This window comes from Centruroides vittatus, unplaced genomic scaffold (genome assembly GCF_030686945.1).
Source record: "Centruroides vittatus isolate TY-2023 unplaced genomic scaffold, ASM3068694v2 scaffold_861, whole genome shotgun sequence".
NCBI lineage: Eukaryota > Metazoa > Arthropoda > Arachnida > Scorpiones > Buthidae > Centruroides > Centruroides vittatus.
In genome coordinates, this window is record NW_027122718.1 from 4,865,649 (window position 1) to 4,883,208 (window position 17,560).

Genomic DNA, 17,560 nt, shown 5'->3' on the forward strand with positions numbered 1-17,560 from the left:
TAAAAAATGTATTAATCTGAAGTAACTCGTTGTTTTCTAAATCAAGAGTAATATTTTCAAATCAGCTCTGATATAAGCCAATTTATTCTGTTGTTTTCTTCTTTACAGAATGTTAATTTTAGAATATTTCTCGTCCGAACGAATTCTTCTTCAGTTCCTAAAAAGTAATCTGTTACAAGTTTGTTTCTAGTTCCGCAATTACCAAATTATGTCTCAATATTTTATAACAGTTTTTTGGGGAGATAGTCTCCATTATACCCTTTAACAGATTTTAACAGTTCCAAAGTATAATGCAAAATATTGGTGGGCTTATCGCATCAGATAACACTATATTTTTCTTCTCAATATCATTGCTTGAATCTAAAAAGACAAAGGAAGAGAAGGACGTCTAACTAGCTATGGGGACTATGAGGTGCCCCCTCAACTTAGTAGTGCCTATATACAGTATACTTTCTCTCTCATATTAAACTTAGGCTACTGTTACTTATTTTTACACTTAAATTGTTTCTAACAGACCTAGTGCTGGCTGAAAAAATAAAAAATCAGTCACAATATTTTATTTACCTCTCTATTCCTCCAATGTTTCATTCCTGCATATAGAGCTGGGGAGAAAGGCGGAATACGAAAGTGTAGGGTTTGATTAAACGCCCCAATTAACAATAAAATTCGAATAAATACACGTTTATTCATTTATATATTAATAATTAAAGCTGTAAATAAAAGAATGACTTAATATACAACACATTTCTAATGTAAGTAGTTCGGAACACAGAACAGCACACTACAAGAAAAATCACCAACACAATACAGTAATCGTATGAATAATTCACTATAATGTAAAAATATACAGGATATAATATCTATTTTAATATAATTAACTATAATCATAATCATATTAATAGATTATTTCAAGGACCTAACGAATATTCGAAATTATTATTAAATTCATTGGTGATATCTCAAAATATAATTATAAATTCGTTGTAAAAATCAATATTTTGTAATTAAGAACACAAAATTTGGTTTTTCTACCATATTATTTATATTTTCTGGAGATTAAATATTCGCATAAATTAATAAAATAAATTATTTACTCTTAATAATAATTTTTTTTTAAAAATCTAAAATGATTTAGATGCTATACGCTTAAACTGTAAATTAATTAATGATAATACCTTGCATGAAATCTATTATGAGTAATTGCTCTTATCCTATTTTTAACTCATTATATATATATTTTACCATAGTCGGTTATATAATTAATAAAATTATATTAGTTATCAAAATTTTATATATTTTTTAATATAATTCTAGTAATAATACCTTGTATTTTAGATCAAGCATCATCGAAATCAAATGCAAAGATACACCTAGGCCTGTAACAAAATTGAATATCAAATTAATTTAAAGTTTATTTTTATAGCTAAATTTATTATATTAAAAATATAAAGCAGTTCAAATACATAAAAAATTAGATATCATTTATTTTTCATTACAATTTATTATAATTATCACATGGACAAGTTTAGTTTGTGCATATCATTGACTACTTGTATGCTTTACGCATTGAAAGATTTCACCAAAACTTGAAGACGAAACTGAAATAATTAAAGATAACAGAAACAACGGAGACAGGAGATTGTCAAATTATCTTATTTTAATTTCTTTGTTATCCCCGTTTCAAGTTAAATCCGTATTCTTTGTCTTTAAGAACGAAATACATTTATCTATCAATAGCTTAGTGTCTTCGAATCTTGTTCCAAATATAAGGAACAAGATTCGTCATTTCCTGCATGAAAACCAGAAACAAGAAGAGAACTTTTTCTATTTATAAAAGTTGTATAACTATTTAGGTATTAATATAATTCTAAGACGAATATCAATATGTTATCGATCGTCTATTAAAGTCAAAGAAATTCTTACGCAGTTTTCCTGTTCTCACTAAAATAGTATTTTGTACTGTTTATGAAACCGTGCCGGTGCTTATTCTGCAACTTGAACACAAACTATATGGTGTATTTTCTCGGACACATGGCAAATTTCATCACTAAATTTTCCTCAGTTGAAAAAACAACTGAGGAAAATTTAGTGATGAAATTTGCCATGTGTCCGAGAAAATACACCATATAGTTTGTGTTCAAGTTGCAGTATTTTGTACTGTTTGAAAAATAGGTGTTCAAGCTTTGTTTCCTTCAGTATACGTTCGATGCAATACAATAGGCTACACCAAAGAATTGTTGAACAAAGGCTTACAGTATTATATTTGTATTAAAGAATGCGTTAAATTTAATTCGTAATTCTGTTGAGAAATCTAAAAAAAAACCACTTACAGGACTTATTTTATTCTCGTTTAGCAGAAATTTTAAAGGTAAACTAAAAGCTAGTTTATTCAAAAAACCATATACAGTTAGCAAACTAACATGTTTTATTTATCTATTAATTTAATTTATAACTTTTACGTATTGTATGTAAGCCTATATATACCTGTATATAAGATATATAAGCTTAATTAATTAAACCAGTAATCTTAGTAGACATAGTAGATTAAGCATTAGTTTAAGTAGGTCAGGATACAGGATTACGACCACACAGACGAGAGCGAGAAACAGTGAGCATGAAAAGTCATCATCTCTTCTCGCTCGCTCGTGGCATAGTCGCACCCTTACAGCTGATATCCATCGCATCGCTGCTAAGTGAAACTATAAAAATTGTGCATACTTGCAATTATTATAGTTCCGAAGATTTAATTTCTCGAGAAATTAAAATTCTTAAAAGCTGTATCATAAGCATAACTCAACAGACCATCTTAATTTACTTGATATGATATTTGAGAAATATAGCTGTATAGTGTAGTGATTATACGTTTCACAACGAAATACTTAGAAACCCTGATATCCAGTAATTCCGAACGTAACTTCCATGGGGTGCCCTGGAGAGTAATGCCCTTCGAGGATTGAAAAATACACCGTTGTATAACCTGATACGAACAGTTTTGTAAAAACACATTAAAACAATAATAATTCATGTATAAGTATTTGTGTGTGTGTACTATATATATGTATGAGATATACAATTAGCTAATCAATTGCATTTGTCTTCCCTCACATCAGAAAAATATCCTCCCGGAGTATGTTTTTCTAAAAGAAACACTGCAGAATAGCATGATTATATATTGCATGATTTGAATGAACAGTACTTATTAGTTATACTGTCAATTGTATTCGTACAGTTGTCAGCATAACTATTCATATTAGAATAGTTCTTTTATCCACATAGAATAGGTTTGAAAGCAACTACCAGACTTAAAAATCATCAGTAGAACAATAGTAAAATATAAGCAATCATAACAAATTAAAGTTCGTTTTTGAGTTTATTAATTCAAATACAGATGAAACATCTAATATCTAGCAAAGAGGGGTGCTATAATATTAAATATCAGACGTCTTTATATGAATATTATTTAAATTTTTCCGCTTGAAAGATTATTTGTTTTACAATGTTTTTAGTCTAATACTTGTATGTTTACCTGGAAAACCCCACCTGGAAAATTCCACGTCTTGAAATTATTACTCGATTATAATGAATATACACCTACAATAAAACCTGGCTAATTCGGACCTTCATTAATTCAGACTAGGCGATTTTAGTCCGAATTAGCGAGGTTCTTCTATAATATATAAGTAATTATTTAAGTATTAATAATATATATATTTATATATACTTATACTTAATTTAATTATCTCTCTCTGTATACTATCTGCATACTATCTGCAATTAATTATTTATTATATCTTTATTATTTTATTATCTAACAGAACAATATCACCATTAAAGTAAAAAAATAATGCAATAATATTAGAAATTAATCGTCAACGAAAGTTTTAATAGCATTATCGAATCAAAATGAATTTAGAACTATAGGAATCTCTCCAATCGTTAAAGTTAAAAAAAAACCGAAAAATAATTTATTGTGACATTGCCACAATGCCGAGCTGCAATTTTTAATCATATTTTTAATTTATTTAATTTAAAATATATGCTCTCCACTTCAAATTAGTAGTGGCTTTCCCTTTTCCAGACGAGACGATAAACCAGGAAATTTTCGGGAGATGCTTCATCCTGATACGTCCGATCCCGTTTCTCACCACCCGGCCGCCCATTGTGGGCCTTGCCAAACCCATAATGATTGGTTCCTTGATGGGGCGAGGCCCACAATGGGAGCGAGAAATATACGAGATAGACCATTCATTAGAAATTCTGGGGTTACTCATCCGAATTCCTGGATTCCAGTGTAGTAATCTGACGCCTTAATCAACTCGCTATACGACCGTCCGTATCTGATATTACTGTAGGATACATAATCATCGCATCTAAAGATGATATACTGGATAAAAGGTAGTAAACAGCATTATCCTATGGGCAAAAAGAGAAATTGCTTGGCGCCCCATCGATAGAAAGTCCCAATCTTTTTATAAGAAAATATTTTCCCAAAAAATTCAGGCAAAGAAAAATTCCTGAAGTCAACATTATACGTGGGCCACCTAATTCAAATTCATCTAGACACCACGAAGCTATAACGCGCCACTGGGGGTCAAGACCTTACTGTATCTGTGGGAGGGAAAAAATAGCAGAAACAATTTTAAAAATTCTCTTTACTTTTGATTCGAGTGTCTTTAATTTTAAACATATTTTGGATTTAGTATTTCAAAGTATTTTCGAATCAATCTGAATTACCAATGGAAATTTGCTTTTCTTTCAGTAGGACGATGGATGGAAACTGGGATGAGATAAATAGTCATGTTCCGCTTTCGAATCATTACGCTGTCCCACTGCTACGTCCCTCCCCTATATATGGACAAACCATGGACAATCACTACATGAACAACATGTCAATTAATGGACCGATGTATCATGGTGACGTACCACACGATATGATCGAGTCGAATTATATATTTAATATTACTAATGGGCGTAAGTATTCTGACAGATTTATTGCAATTTAAAATTTTTATTTCTTCTTAATCTTAATGATATTTAACATTATCAGATCAACCAAATGTGGGAAGTGCTATAATGTCTTCATATTCGACCTTAACTAATGATCCCGATAACAATCCGACAGTGAATATGACACAAGCAAATTACGAACACGAATTAAATTATTGTAATTATTATAACAGTGCAAGCAGTACAAATAATAATATCAATAATCACGAAGATAACATGTTAACGGAGTTAATAACAAATAGTCACGAACAAATGAATTTGAATCCGAATCTTATTGAAATGGCACCACAGCATCACGGTTAGTTACGTTTTATTTGCAGTCTAAATGGACTTTCTATAAACTTAAATTAATATATTTAATTCTCATTTACTTTTCTAGGTTACGAAGAATTAGCAAGGCCTTCTACATCCAGAGACCATATTGAAACCAGCAACGATTCTTTAGGATCTGAAAGGATTAGATCTAGTGAAGTAAGTTTTGTTTATTGTTTATTAAGTTAACTCAACATTTCTGCAATCTGCCTAGGAGGTCTTTTAAGGGTAAGTGGCCCTATTCAGGCGTTACAGAAGTGGAGAAAATCCGGGAAACTCCACGTGGCCAGCCCATCCGGGTGAGGCGCAAACCCACGACCGAACTCCCAGTGTTCAGGGAAGTCTGTGGGCATTAAGGTGTTTTTTAATCATATCCATCGTAGTATGATTCCTGTTCCTTACTATCTCGCCAGTTGGTGAGTTACGTATTACAAATTAAATGTAACGCACTCTTTAATACAAATATAGTACTATAAGCCTTTGTTCAACATTGCGGGCCTGGCCAGGTGGTGGAGTAACAGGATTCAATCGCTCTTGAAGATCTGGTTTTTCTCGCCCAGATTCAATCCCGGATCGCCTGGGTGGTAGGGCAACACTCGTTGTTTTGGCCAACTGGTCGTCCGAATGTAATATCATACAAGGAAGAGTTAAAAATACACCAGTATTTTAATATAAGTTTTATTGCGTTAATGATATTAGCATTTACAAAAGGACACTTCCGAAACTTGGACCTTTTGTAGTTACAGTTCTTCCAAAGTTCGTACGTACCACTTATAAGTCTTGCAGTGTATCCTGCATTACGTCATTGAATGCAATAGTCATAACACTTTTTCGTAATGCACAAAGCCTTTCCCATCACCAGTTTGTTTCGGACAATAGACCCATTATTAGGATATCTTACTTTGACATTTTCGGTTATCTCCGTGATGCAATAAAATGAAAACAATTTCGTCTCTGACAAGAAAAAGACTGGGTTCTCCTCGTGACAATGCACTGGAGCATTAAGCTCTCCTAGTTAATTAATACAGTCAGAAAACACTAGATACCTGCATTTCTACAGCTTCCTTACTCAACACATCTCGCCCCCTCGACTTTCCTATTTTCACCATTAATTTGACATTGAATTCTTTTTCAATTAACAGAAATTAAATCATATTCAGTTAAGTCAATACACAGTTAAGGAGCATCAGTTATAATTTACACAGTTAATAATAACGATTTAATATCTCGAAGAGTGTTAAGTTGCTTGTTGATCATCATTCATGTTAAATTCGAACGATTTCTAAGTAACAGCAAACACAAAAAAAAAAAAAAAATTCCATTACTTACAACTTTTAAAATCAATTTTTATACTAATTTTAATTAAAATACTGGTATTTTTTTTAACCAGGAGTGGATAGAAAACTGTCCAGATCAATTATCTCATAATGGACAAGACTTTAATTGGATGAAACAAGGATTCTATCCGGCTTCTTTTGCTTCTAATCCACCTCACGATATTCCATCGACGTCCAATCAAATTACACCACAGAAAAAACATCACATGTATGGAAGAAAGTGTTATCCTTACGATGTACGTATGAACCATTTAAACGTTATCTTAATTATTCAAAATTTATTCAAATGGAAAAAGTGCTGACATTAATCATTTCTGAATAAATTGTGGCTCGCAATCGCTAGCAATTAAATATTTATGAATATTACAAGAAATAGCGTAGTTGATGTAAATTTTTTTTATTTACGTGTTGCGAATTTCTCTAATATTAAATTTTTGTGCAATTTTAGGAGAACGGAATGGATTTGAATGGATACAACGAAGAATTGAGAAATTATAATCCCATTAATTACAATAATTATCCTGGTTTACCGAACGCTTCAGAACTTTTTTCTGGATCCGCTGCTCTAGGACGTGCCACCGAAGCTACCTGTAATATGCAATTGAGGTGCAGGACTAGACATCAAAAAGACAAGAAAACATTCAGAGAAAATGGAAAATTGTCAAAGGACGAGAAGAAAGCCAAAGAGAACGAGATTCCACTTACTATGAATGATATAGTAAATTTACCAATTGATGAATTCAACGATCGATTATCGAAACACGAATTAAATGACACTCAATTATCATTAGCAAGAGATATTAGGAGGCGAGGAAAAAATAAAGTAAGTTTTGTTTTTGTTTTGTATTTACATTTTGCAGTATGCATTTCATTTTCTTAATAAATTAATAAGAAATTAAATTTTGATTGATTTATTTATTTATTTTTTCTTTTTATAGGTTGCAGCACAAAATTGTAGGAAAAGGAAATTAGATCAAATAGTAAATTTGCAAAAAGAGTTTAGTCAGCTTTCAACCGAAAAAGAATCATTAATAAAAGACAATAGGGCATTAATTGATAAACTTAGACACGCGCGAGAGAGTTATAACAGAATTCAACAATTTTTAAAGCAAATTCCTAAAGTAAATTGCAATTATTTACCAGAGATTTGCTAGACTCATGTAAGTTAGTAACAGAACGATTTTTTAGCAACTCTATTTTGTAATACAGGGTGTCCCAAGATAGTTTACGACTTCAATTTAAAACCAGCACAAAAAAACATATGTTGCATCTCTGGAAAGTAAAAAAATCTAACCAGTAAATTTTCTTCAGCTCATATTTCACTTCCTCTGTTATTTCCTCTATTGTGTTCTGAATCCTTTTCATTTACAATAGACAGGAAAGATTAGTCAATGATGTATCAACTTGAAAATCTTTTTGAAGTGGAACATAATTTGAACCACAGCAAATTCCTATGTCAATTCAAAGCCATGTTATATAAAAATTTGAAGTTTGTAAACTGTTTTGGGACAGTTTGTATATTATTTATTAAAAAACGGCTCTAATCATTTTTCCCATCTCAATATTCTCAACTGAGTTTTCATTGCACTTTTTTAATTTAAAAATAAAATAGTTTTTATTATTATAAAAAGTAGGATGAAGGTACCCTTCGGTTAACGAGACACCAGTCAATCGATGAAATCAGATTCGTATTTACATCTTAATATTTGCTTAATATACGATTTAATCTAAATTAATTAGAATGCAAATCTACCCTTTTCTTATATGTATGAAAGTTATTGTTTAAATTCATAATACTTTTGAGTGTTAATACATGTTTCATATCAAAAACGATTAGCGTATTTTTTCACAAAACAATACTTTGAGGTAATGTATTAGTGTATAAAAGCGAAAAAAATAGTAGTTTAAAGTGAATTAAAGCAAATTTCTTTTACTTTTCCTCGGTTGTTTAGAAGAGGGAAAGTATACCTTGAAACTTTTATCAAGTTTTAACTGAAATCTTCAAAGCTTTAGGAGCTCAGTTAAGATAATCGAGCTTATTTATATTATTGAATCAAGATCGTGCAATATTACTCTTGTAAATAGAGCTAAGTGATATTATATATAACGTTCGTTATTATTTATAACACGCATTATATAGCAAACAATTCAGTGTTGAGCACATTTCGAGTGAATTCAATTGGTAAACTTGCTATATCAGATACAAAAGAAGTGAAGAAAAAAAACGTTAAAATAATATGGATTTATTTAAAACTATTGTTCAATTTTTGTGATATTTGGGTTACTTCCCAAGACAATTTAGTGAGAATAGATTATGATGTATTTTTATGTTTAAAAAAAAATTAAAGTTTTTAATTAATTTTCATCAGCAATATTTTTCTGGTCATTCATAATCACATCTTTTCTCCTCCCTTTTCTCTTATAAAATTTTATATTAACCTAGAAACATGTTTACAGTTTGTCATCACTATTTTAAGACAACAAATCATATGTTAAATATAAAATGTCTGTTTGTTTGTAAGCAGTTTGTATATTAAAAGAAAAAAAAAATAGCTGTGTAAATATGCTTATGCTTAATTGTAATTTTTATGCCGTTTCGTTTTAATTTGCAATATGTTTATAAAATGTTTTTCAAAAAATAAAAAAAAATGTTTACTAAGTTAAAAATCTGGTAATGTTTTATTTAATTTTTAATTACTCGGTGTTACCATCAAACTGGCCAGGTGTAGTTTTCACGGAAAACCCAACAAGTCCTTCCGGAACGTTAAAAGGGTACGTGTTGGAGTGCCATATTCCATCAAACCGGGGCCCTCTTATTAAAAGGTTATTAAATCATTGTGCGTTGTACATTGATTAAACTTAATTCGTTAAATCTAAAATATCTTGTTTCATGGTGGAATGTTTGTTAGAATGTTTATGATTAAGTGTTGATAGGGGTATATTGTCGGTCTTTCTTTTGTAGGAAATCCGACAAAAGAAAGAAAAACAAAGTTCACTGTCATCCTAGAGGTTCCTATGTATGGATATAGTTTCTAAGCTGTCTTAAATAAATACGTGTAGATAGATATATAACTTGGCTTCATGAACTAATGCTAGTTTCATTACTTAAACCATTAATATCAAGAGAGTGATAAACTTCATTGAGGGCTTATTTATACAGCCAAATCATTTAAACGAAATGTTACCAATAGAGTCTGTCATCAACTAGTTGCTTGTTTCTATCTTCAATGATGTGAATATACAATACATGATTTGACCGTCTATTGATTTACCTTTATAAATTCAAATATTCGTTTAAATTATGAAAATTTATCGTTTTAAACAATGAACTCTTGTTAAAAATACTAGACTTAATATTTAATCAAGATAGTTAAACCAGTGGTTTGTACTATGGTATTTTTGTAACGTCTGAAACATTTTATTCATCATAATCATGTTATTTGCAATTTTGCACAGTAAATCAAACTATGCACTGCAAATAGAGAACACTAGAATAAAAAATATTGCGTATTGCAGTGTAATAACAATAAATTATGTATGTTCGCCCGTGTTTTCAGACTTATTGCCACCCTGTATTTACTTAAATTAGTGCACAAGATCTTATCTACTAGGATCACACTAAAAATTATTCCTACAGATTTTGAAATCACCTTAGATAATGTTATGTCATCATGACACAGATTCAAGTGTTAGTTCATAGATGATGTTTGTGCTTAGGGTATTAAATTAGGTAAAATTAAAATGAAATTTTTAAACGCGCTCTTACAAATTTCACCAAACTGGTCAAATCATTTTAAAAAGGGCAATCTGGAAGATTATTTTTTTTTTTCATTTTGATATTAACATAAATCGGTATACAATTTAATTAAATACTTTAAACACATTACGATCTTTGTTATTTAAACTAACAACTGAAATGAGCGTTGAACAGGGACAAAATATGTATTTAATCGTTAACAAAGTTTTACAAACGAAAGAATTTTATGTGAACGTTTTACACAAGAGAAATAATAGTAATAAATCAAATAATAGATAAGTAAATCAACGTTAATTAATAACGAAGATCATGAGATTTGTAATAATAATCTTTCGCAATATTTTTTGGAAACAATATTACAATTGTTTCGTATTATGAATATTTAAAATCATCCAAACTCAAACATTCGAATTTTGATTGAATTTTAGAACAGCTTTAATTTAAGTTGTATATAAGCGAGAGTACCTTTCACTTATTGCGGTTACGTCGTGTCACCAGCTGGGACCGCAGTGAATGCCATGAAGAATCTTTCACTGTTTTGAAAATTCTAGAATTCTACTCATATATCTGTATGCCACTCGTGTAGTTGTCTCCTTACTGTACTTGCATATACCAATGGATGTCGATTAGTTTATGTCAAAAATTCGATAACACTACAATGCCCTTGCTTCGTGCACTGCTGGGAAGGCGCTACCATTTTTTATTGGCCCGTTGTCTTATGGTCTCGCTCGTGTCAGTCGCAGTTGCTGTTCTCTCTGACTTGGAAGATTCGTGTATTAAAATTACTACACTATTGCTCATCTTTAATGGCAATTTTCCAGTTTTATATTGAACGTGCCTTGTATGCGTGTTACGTGAAGTGCACCCGAGTCTGTACGTACCGGTACCTTAATAGGTTTTCTTTGACATTGTGAAAATAAAATTAACATATTGATATGAATTCGTGAATATAAATATGATTGGATTTTACTCATTGCATTGATAAGTAAACAATATTAAACAATTCGATTAGATTGATGTGAAAGGGAAACACAATACGTAGGAAACTGGTAACGTTGAGGTATTTTTTTTAACTCTCCGCCCTGTGGGCACTAAGAGGGCTTCTTTTTAGCAAGCCCATTATGGGTTCGGCTAGGCCCACAACAGGTGACCGGGTGGTTAGGAATGGGGCCTGACATATCCTAACGGACCACCATCTGAAAAATTCCTGGGCTTTTTTGACCCGTCCGGATCGATCCTGTCCCCCAGAGCGGTAGGTTGTCACTCTGAGGCCCGGGATTTTACTCATAATTAGCACTTACAATTTTTTTTTTATTATAAAACTAATCACTACCCTCAAAATTAAGCGTTTTGTTATTTCATAATAATCAATAATATGAAAAGTTTTTATAGCAAAATCTCATAACAGATGGCGCCACATACCATTTTATTTATTATGATCAATAATATAACGTTATTTTTGAAATAAAAATCTCATAACAGCCGGGAAAGTTACGCAACTCGTTGCTAATTTTTTAAAAATTAAATAAAACCGAATTTTATAACTAAAATTGCTTTCTTGGAACAAAATTAAATGCATTTATTGATTTCAGAACTAGAAAAATAAAAATATTCAACTAAAATTGTATACATTTACAACATATATAAAGTTTGCAAATAAATATAAAAATTTTATCGATATGATAATGATTATAAAGGAAAGTTTTTAAATATGGAAAAACTGCAATTTCTAGAAAAGTTAAGAATTAATTGATTTATTCCTAGAAGTTGACAACCTGTAAAGATTTACAGGTTCTAGGAAGGAAAACGAAAGTGACATAACAATTAATAATAGTTAAATTAACTCAGCAACAACTTGAATCTGTCTATCTCGAATCTCACGGAAACAAGAGAAAAATTCGAGATACACAGGTTTCGAGATATAGAAGTTCCGATACAGTAAACAGTAAAAGGTTTGATTGGAGTTACGGTATCTTATTAATACAATATCACAGCGATTCTCAACCTTCTTAGCTCCGTGACCTCCCAAATAGTAAATATAAATAAAATTAATATTTCGCGACCCCACCCAAAGGAATAATAACAGTAAACCTTACTATTACTAATTGAATTTTAACTGTAATTATAAATGTAAACAAATGCAACCATCACATTAATTTCTTTTCTTTACATGTGCACTTATTGTAAGTAAAATGTTTATAAGTTTATAATAAATGATTTTTTCTCATAAAATGATTTCATTATCGTTTCGCGACCCCCTTTAGTATCACTGCGACCCCCTTGGCGGTCGCGACCTCCAGGTTGAGAAACGCTGCAATAGCAATTACTGTACAAACCTGTCTTAGATATAAATAAAACATTTTTGACATACATGAATTTTTTTAAACTTTCCCGGTAATATTTAAAACTGTGTGTGGGGCCATCTGTTATGATGATATATTTTTAAAATTTTTTTATATATTTAATTATTATAAAGTGGCAAAAGGCTTAATTTTGAAGGCAGAGATGAGTTTTATAAAAACTTGTAAATGCTTATAATGAGTTAAATCTTCATTAAGTCCGACCCTACGCCAGATACAAGACTTCTTTTATCTCCCTACCCCGTCGACTTTTAATCGCGAAAATTCAATAGCATCAAACCCCCTAATACAGAAACCTTTCTGCAAAATTTCACAAATTTTCGACAAAAAACACAAAAGTTATTATGCTTCAAAGTAGATGAACAAAATCGTTTTTTCTACACACTAACATCCATACACACAGAAAAAACCCGAATTTTTTTGCATTTATCGACGTTTCTAGGTCTCCTGAGTCCAAAAATGTAAAAATCTTGGGGTCATTTTTTAACCGATCGCTATACTTTCCCTTTGTTATATATAACAGAGCCGGGAAAGTACTGTAAAAATAAATGAAGTAATGTTTCCTAATCCTCGTTATAATAAACGACATATAGTAGAGGATGTTAAACATATAATTAGTTAAAATAAGTTTTAAAAATCACCGATAGGTGGCGGTGACATACAAAAGATATGACAATGAAAATGGATCTACTAATGATCAAGTGGTTCCGTTCCTTGAACACTGGGTGTTCGATCGTCCGGACGGGAAGTTTTCCGGGTTTTCTCCACGTCTGAAACGCCTGAATAGGAGCCAGTTACCCTTAAAAGACCTCCCGAAAGGCATTATTACATGAATGACAAGACAACACAAAGACAATGAAAATAACTTTAAATATATTTATTAGACAAGAGCCTCCACTACAGAGTGTAACACAATTTATTCGAGTAACAACGCCTCCCACTGCAGAGTGTAGCAGGTTCGGTTGGATGAATGTTCCCTCATGGCTAATAGTTTTTTTCAATTTCAATAATGTAGAAGGAGCTGATCGAAGCACTCGAAAATTTAAATACCCCCCCCCACTATTATAAACCGCATTGAAAGTCATTTTTATTGTCATTTCCACGTTAGTTCTTTGTCTTTCGTATGTCAACGCCACCCGTCGGTTATTTTTTGAATTTTTTCCTGTCAACAAAAACCACCGTGCTAACAATACTTATCACGCAAATCGCATTTCATTCCAATAATTGTTTCATTTTTTGTAAATGAGAGTTTTTACGGACTTTTTCCCACTCCTTAATTTAAATTAACCAATCTTTTATCTTTCTCATGAGCTCAATAATAACGGTTTGTCTGTGTTTTAACATATTTTAGGATTAGATCTAGTGAAGTAACTTTTGTTTATTTACGGCAAACGCAACATATGGGCGATGCATTTCGGGAGGTCTTTTAAGGGTAACTGGCCCCTATTCAGGCGTCAAAGACGTGAAGAAACCCGAAAAACTCCACGTGGCCAGCCCGTCCGGGAACCGAACTCCCGGTGTTCACTGGTGGGCCCTCTAAGTTTGTAGTGATTGTAATGGAGGTAGAAAGGCAAAAAAAATTGTAAACCCTTATGTTTTACAGAAAAAATTAAATTTTTGAATTGTTATTGTGTTTTACCAAATGTTTAATTTATATTTAACATATCGTGTTTTTAAATTTCAAATCTGTTTATTACATCATAATTTTTTCCTCTCTTTTCGCGTTTTTTTTAGAACAAACGATTGCTGCTTGTTCTAAAAAGAATAAATTAAAAAAATAGTCGTGTTTGTACGAAAACGATGGCATATTAATAATGTAAAACTGTAAATTTTTAAGAGACTAATGAGGATTTCACGCTTAGTCACGATGATTTGGGATTTTACATATTTTCGTTTAAGGTATTTCGCGCTTAACTAATAGCAAGTGAAATGACAATAGATTCAAACTTATACATTAGATTTATTATTCCAAATTTCTTTATTTGTACCAAATTGTTCCGTCAAAGTCAAATCGTGATATTTTAGGAATTGAAGCCGAATTTAATCTACTTTACCCTTGACCTATGTGCTTCCTGTGAAGAAGTTGGCTTCCCAGGTATTTGTACCGAGTGAAAAACTACGTGAAATAATTGCTCCTCTCTTGTACCAGATTGTTCCATCAAACGTTTTGTTTACATCGCAATATTTTGGGAGATAGAACCGAATTAATGTTGGCCTACATTTATCGGTTTCTTGAGAATTTTGATCTCATACATTTGTAGCAAGTAACAATAATGCTAATGGATTATTCTTCGTTTGTACTCTTTACATATTAATTGAGTTGCAATTTGAAAGAATTGTAGACTTATAAATTCCCACTGTCTTTTCTTAATCTCGAGAACGGTGTTAGATAAATGAAATTCAATAGCGTATACGAAAAGCTTAGCGGCAGGAAGCCCGAATAACTACAGTATATACCGAAAGTCATGTTACCAGGTATTTCAATTCAAAAACTTCTCTGAAAGAAACTAGATAGATGGCTGGCACGACTCCGTTGCTAACGAAAAAGTATGATGTACAGGGGCAGCACATTACAGTAACAATTTGAGATGGAGAGCATATATTTTAAATAAAATAAATTAAAAACATGATTAAAAATTGCAGCCTGGCAATTCATTTGTGTTGCTTCAGACTTTTAATGAAATGAAGATTAGTACCACTCAATGTAACTTTTATGCCAAATAAGTACTCAATATAATTTGGAGAAAAATTTATAATGAGTGTTGGTACAAACAAAAATTTTGACCGAACAATCCGGTAAAAACGTAGAATAATGACAAGATTTTAGTTGGTACAAACATCTGGGGGCAACTTCACGGGTGTTAGTGATGTAATCAAGATTTAGAGAATATGGATGCTGCTGAAGGCAGATTTGAGGGAGAATCAAGGCACTTGTCCCCTGGTATTTTTCGTTGAATGTTACACAATTAACTTAGAATTACTTTAGAAACATAATCTTACTTAATTGAAGTCTTGTGATAGGCGTTATTATACTTATTTACATTTTCAAATAACAAAACTAATTGTTTTAGTGTCTACAGGGTGGTACAGCAGCACAAGACCCGCTTGATACGCCTTAATTTCCCAAGATTTAGACTTTTATTTATACCAAAAATGTTTATTTTTCTTTCACTTTGTTTCTAATGATAGTAGTCACTCACCTGAAACTCTAGCATACATTGCATTACACGTTAGGGATAAACTTCGTCTACAATAGGGATGTATTTAACAAATAAGGATTTTTTTAAAACTCCGCCCCGTGGGCACTAAGAGGGCCTCTATTAACAAGCCAATTATAGGTTCGGACAGGGCCACAATGGGGCGGCCGGGTAGTGAGGGGCGGGCCCGACATATCAGGACGGACCACCTCCGAAAAATTCCTGGGGATTTATCGACCCGTATGGATTCAAATCCGGATCCCCAGAGCGGTAGGCTGCCACCTTGACTGCTCGGCCATCCGCCAAACAAATAAGGGTGAAGAATAAGAAATGACACTACAATCTCAAGGTTTTTAATGTTATTATTTAATATTTTTCTTCTGTATTTTATGCACTCACCTATATAGCGATTAATCTATATTCAGACTATAAAAACTCCTGGTATGGTTTTGTTTTAATAGTGTACTGTATTGAGTTTGATATTAAGAAAGATCATAGGAAATAAAATAATTCTTTAAATTTTATTTCATAATTTATACTTTTTATTAAGAAATTTTTACCTTGAATATTTATATTAAAAATACATTATATCAATAACTTTTAATGAAAATAGAAACTTTATTGCAAAATCTTGATTCCTCTTTATTAAGATATCTCACAATATATAATGTAATATCACCGTGTTTAATGGTAAATACATTTGCATCTTATATTAATTATAAAATGTTTTATTTAAACATTTGCATTATATATCAATTTTGTTGCAAAATATATTTGTTTTTACAGAATAACACTTATTATTTAAAGAATAATTCATATAATATTAAAACTTGGAAATAATTAGTAATAATAAATTAAAATTAGAATTTAATATACAATAAATGTTTTAGAAGAATATTTATTGTTAATATTATGTAAATCGATGTAAGTATGTCAATGTGTGTTTAAGGCGGTTTGTAAACAAATATAAATAGTATTTCCATTCTTTCATTCCTTGCCTATATACTAGTTCATGCAATTGCTTTTAATTTATAATAAAGGATAATAGTTATTATCTGTACAGGATATTGTTTTAATGACAAATTTTATAAACACGAGAGCAGATACGAAAATCTTAGGGGCAGAAGACCCCGATTAACTATATATGAACTTCTGATGCAAACAGGAAGTCATATTATTTCAATTCAAAATTTCCCCTGAATGGTGTTATATAGACGACCGGCACGACTCTATCGTTACAGGAAGAGTATGATATTGTATATAAAAACAAGCCACTACTAATTTGAGGTGGAGAGCATATATTTTAAATGAAATAAATTATAAATTGCAGCCCGGCATTGTAACGATGTCACAATAAATAACTACTCGTTGTATTAAAAAAATTGCGTGTATAACTTACTTAAAAATACAAAAACCTCTCTTCACCTTTTAAAACCATGACTTTTACTTGTAAATATTAGTATTTGGCATTGTTTTATACAGTGTAATATTTACATTAATTAATTTATAAAAATTAATAAAGTCTGTGTATCTCGAGTAGAGTTAAATTGGCGATTTTACTCGTTATTCTTTCTTTCTTTGGACGAGTTG

The 17,560-nt window shown here is 31.2% G+C and overlaps 2 protein-coding genes across 3 annotated transcripts in view; both read left to right on the forward strand.

The window, feature by feature from the left end:
* RpL8 (ribosomal protein L8) overlaps positions 1–3,953 on the forward strand; it is a 263,507-nt gene extending 259,554 nt beyond the window's left edge. The window contains exon 8 of the mRNA XM_067288418.1: positions 3,936–3,953. The gene's annotated coding sequence lies outside the window, so the exon portion shown is untranslated. The remainder of the gene's footprint in view (positions 1–3,935) is intronic.
* Positions 3,954–4,762: 809 nt separating this feature from the next.
* On the forward strand, positions 4,763–7,867 carry LOC136989990 (transcription factor NF-E2 45 kDa subunit-like). 2 transcript variants are annotated; one of them, XM_067288299.1, is made up of 6 exons: positions 4,763–4,971; positions 5,048–5,305; positions 5,387–5,478; positions 6,710–6,892; positions 7,105–7,479; positions 7,595–7,867. In XM_067288299.1, the coding sequence occupies exons 1-6, from the start codon at positions 4,767–4,769 to the stop codon at positions 7,808–7,810; spliced, it is 1,329 nt and encodes a 442-aa protein (XP_067144400.1). In that variant the 5' UTR covers positions 4,763–4,766; the 3' UTR covers positions 7,811–7,867. The 2 variants fall into 2 exon arrangements, with proteins under 2 accessions (XP_067144400.1, XP_067144401.1); XM_067288300.1 differs by lacking the exon at positions 6,710–6,892.
* Positions 7,868–17,560: the final 9,693 nt, after the last annotated feature.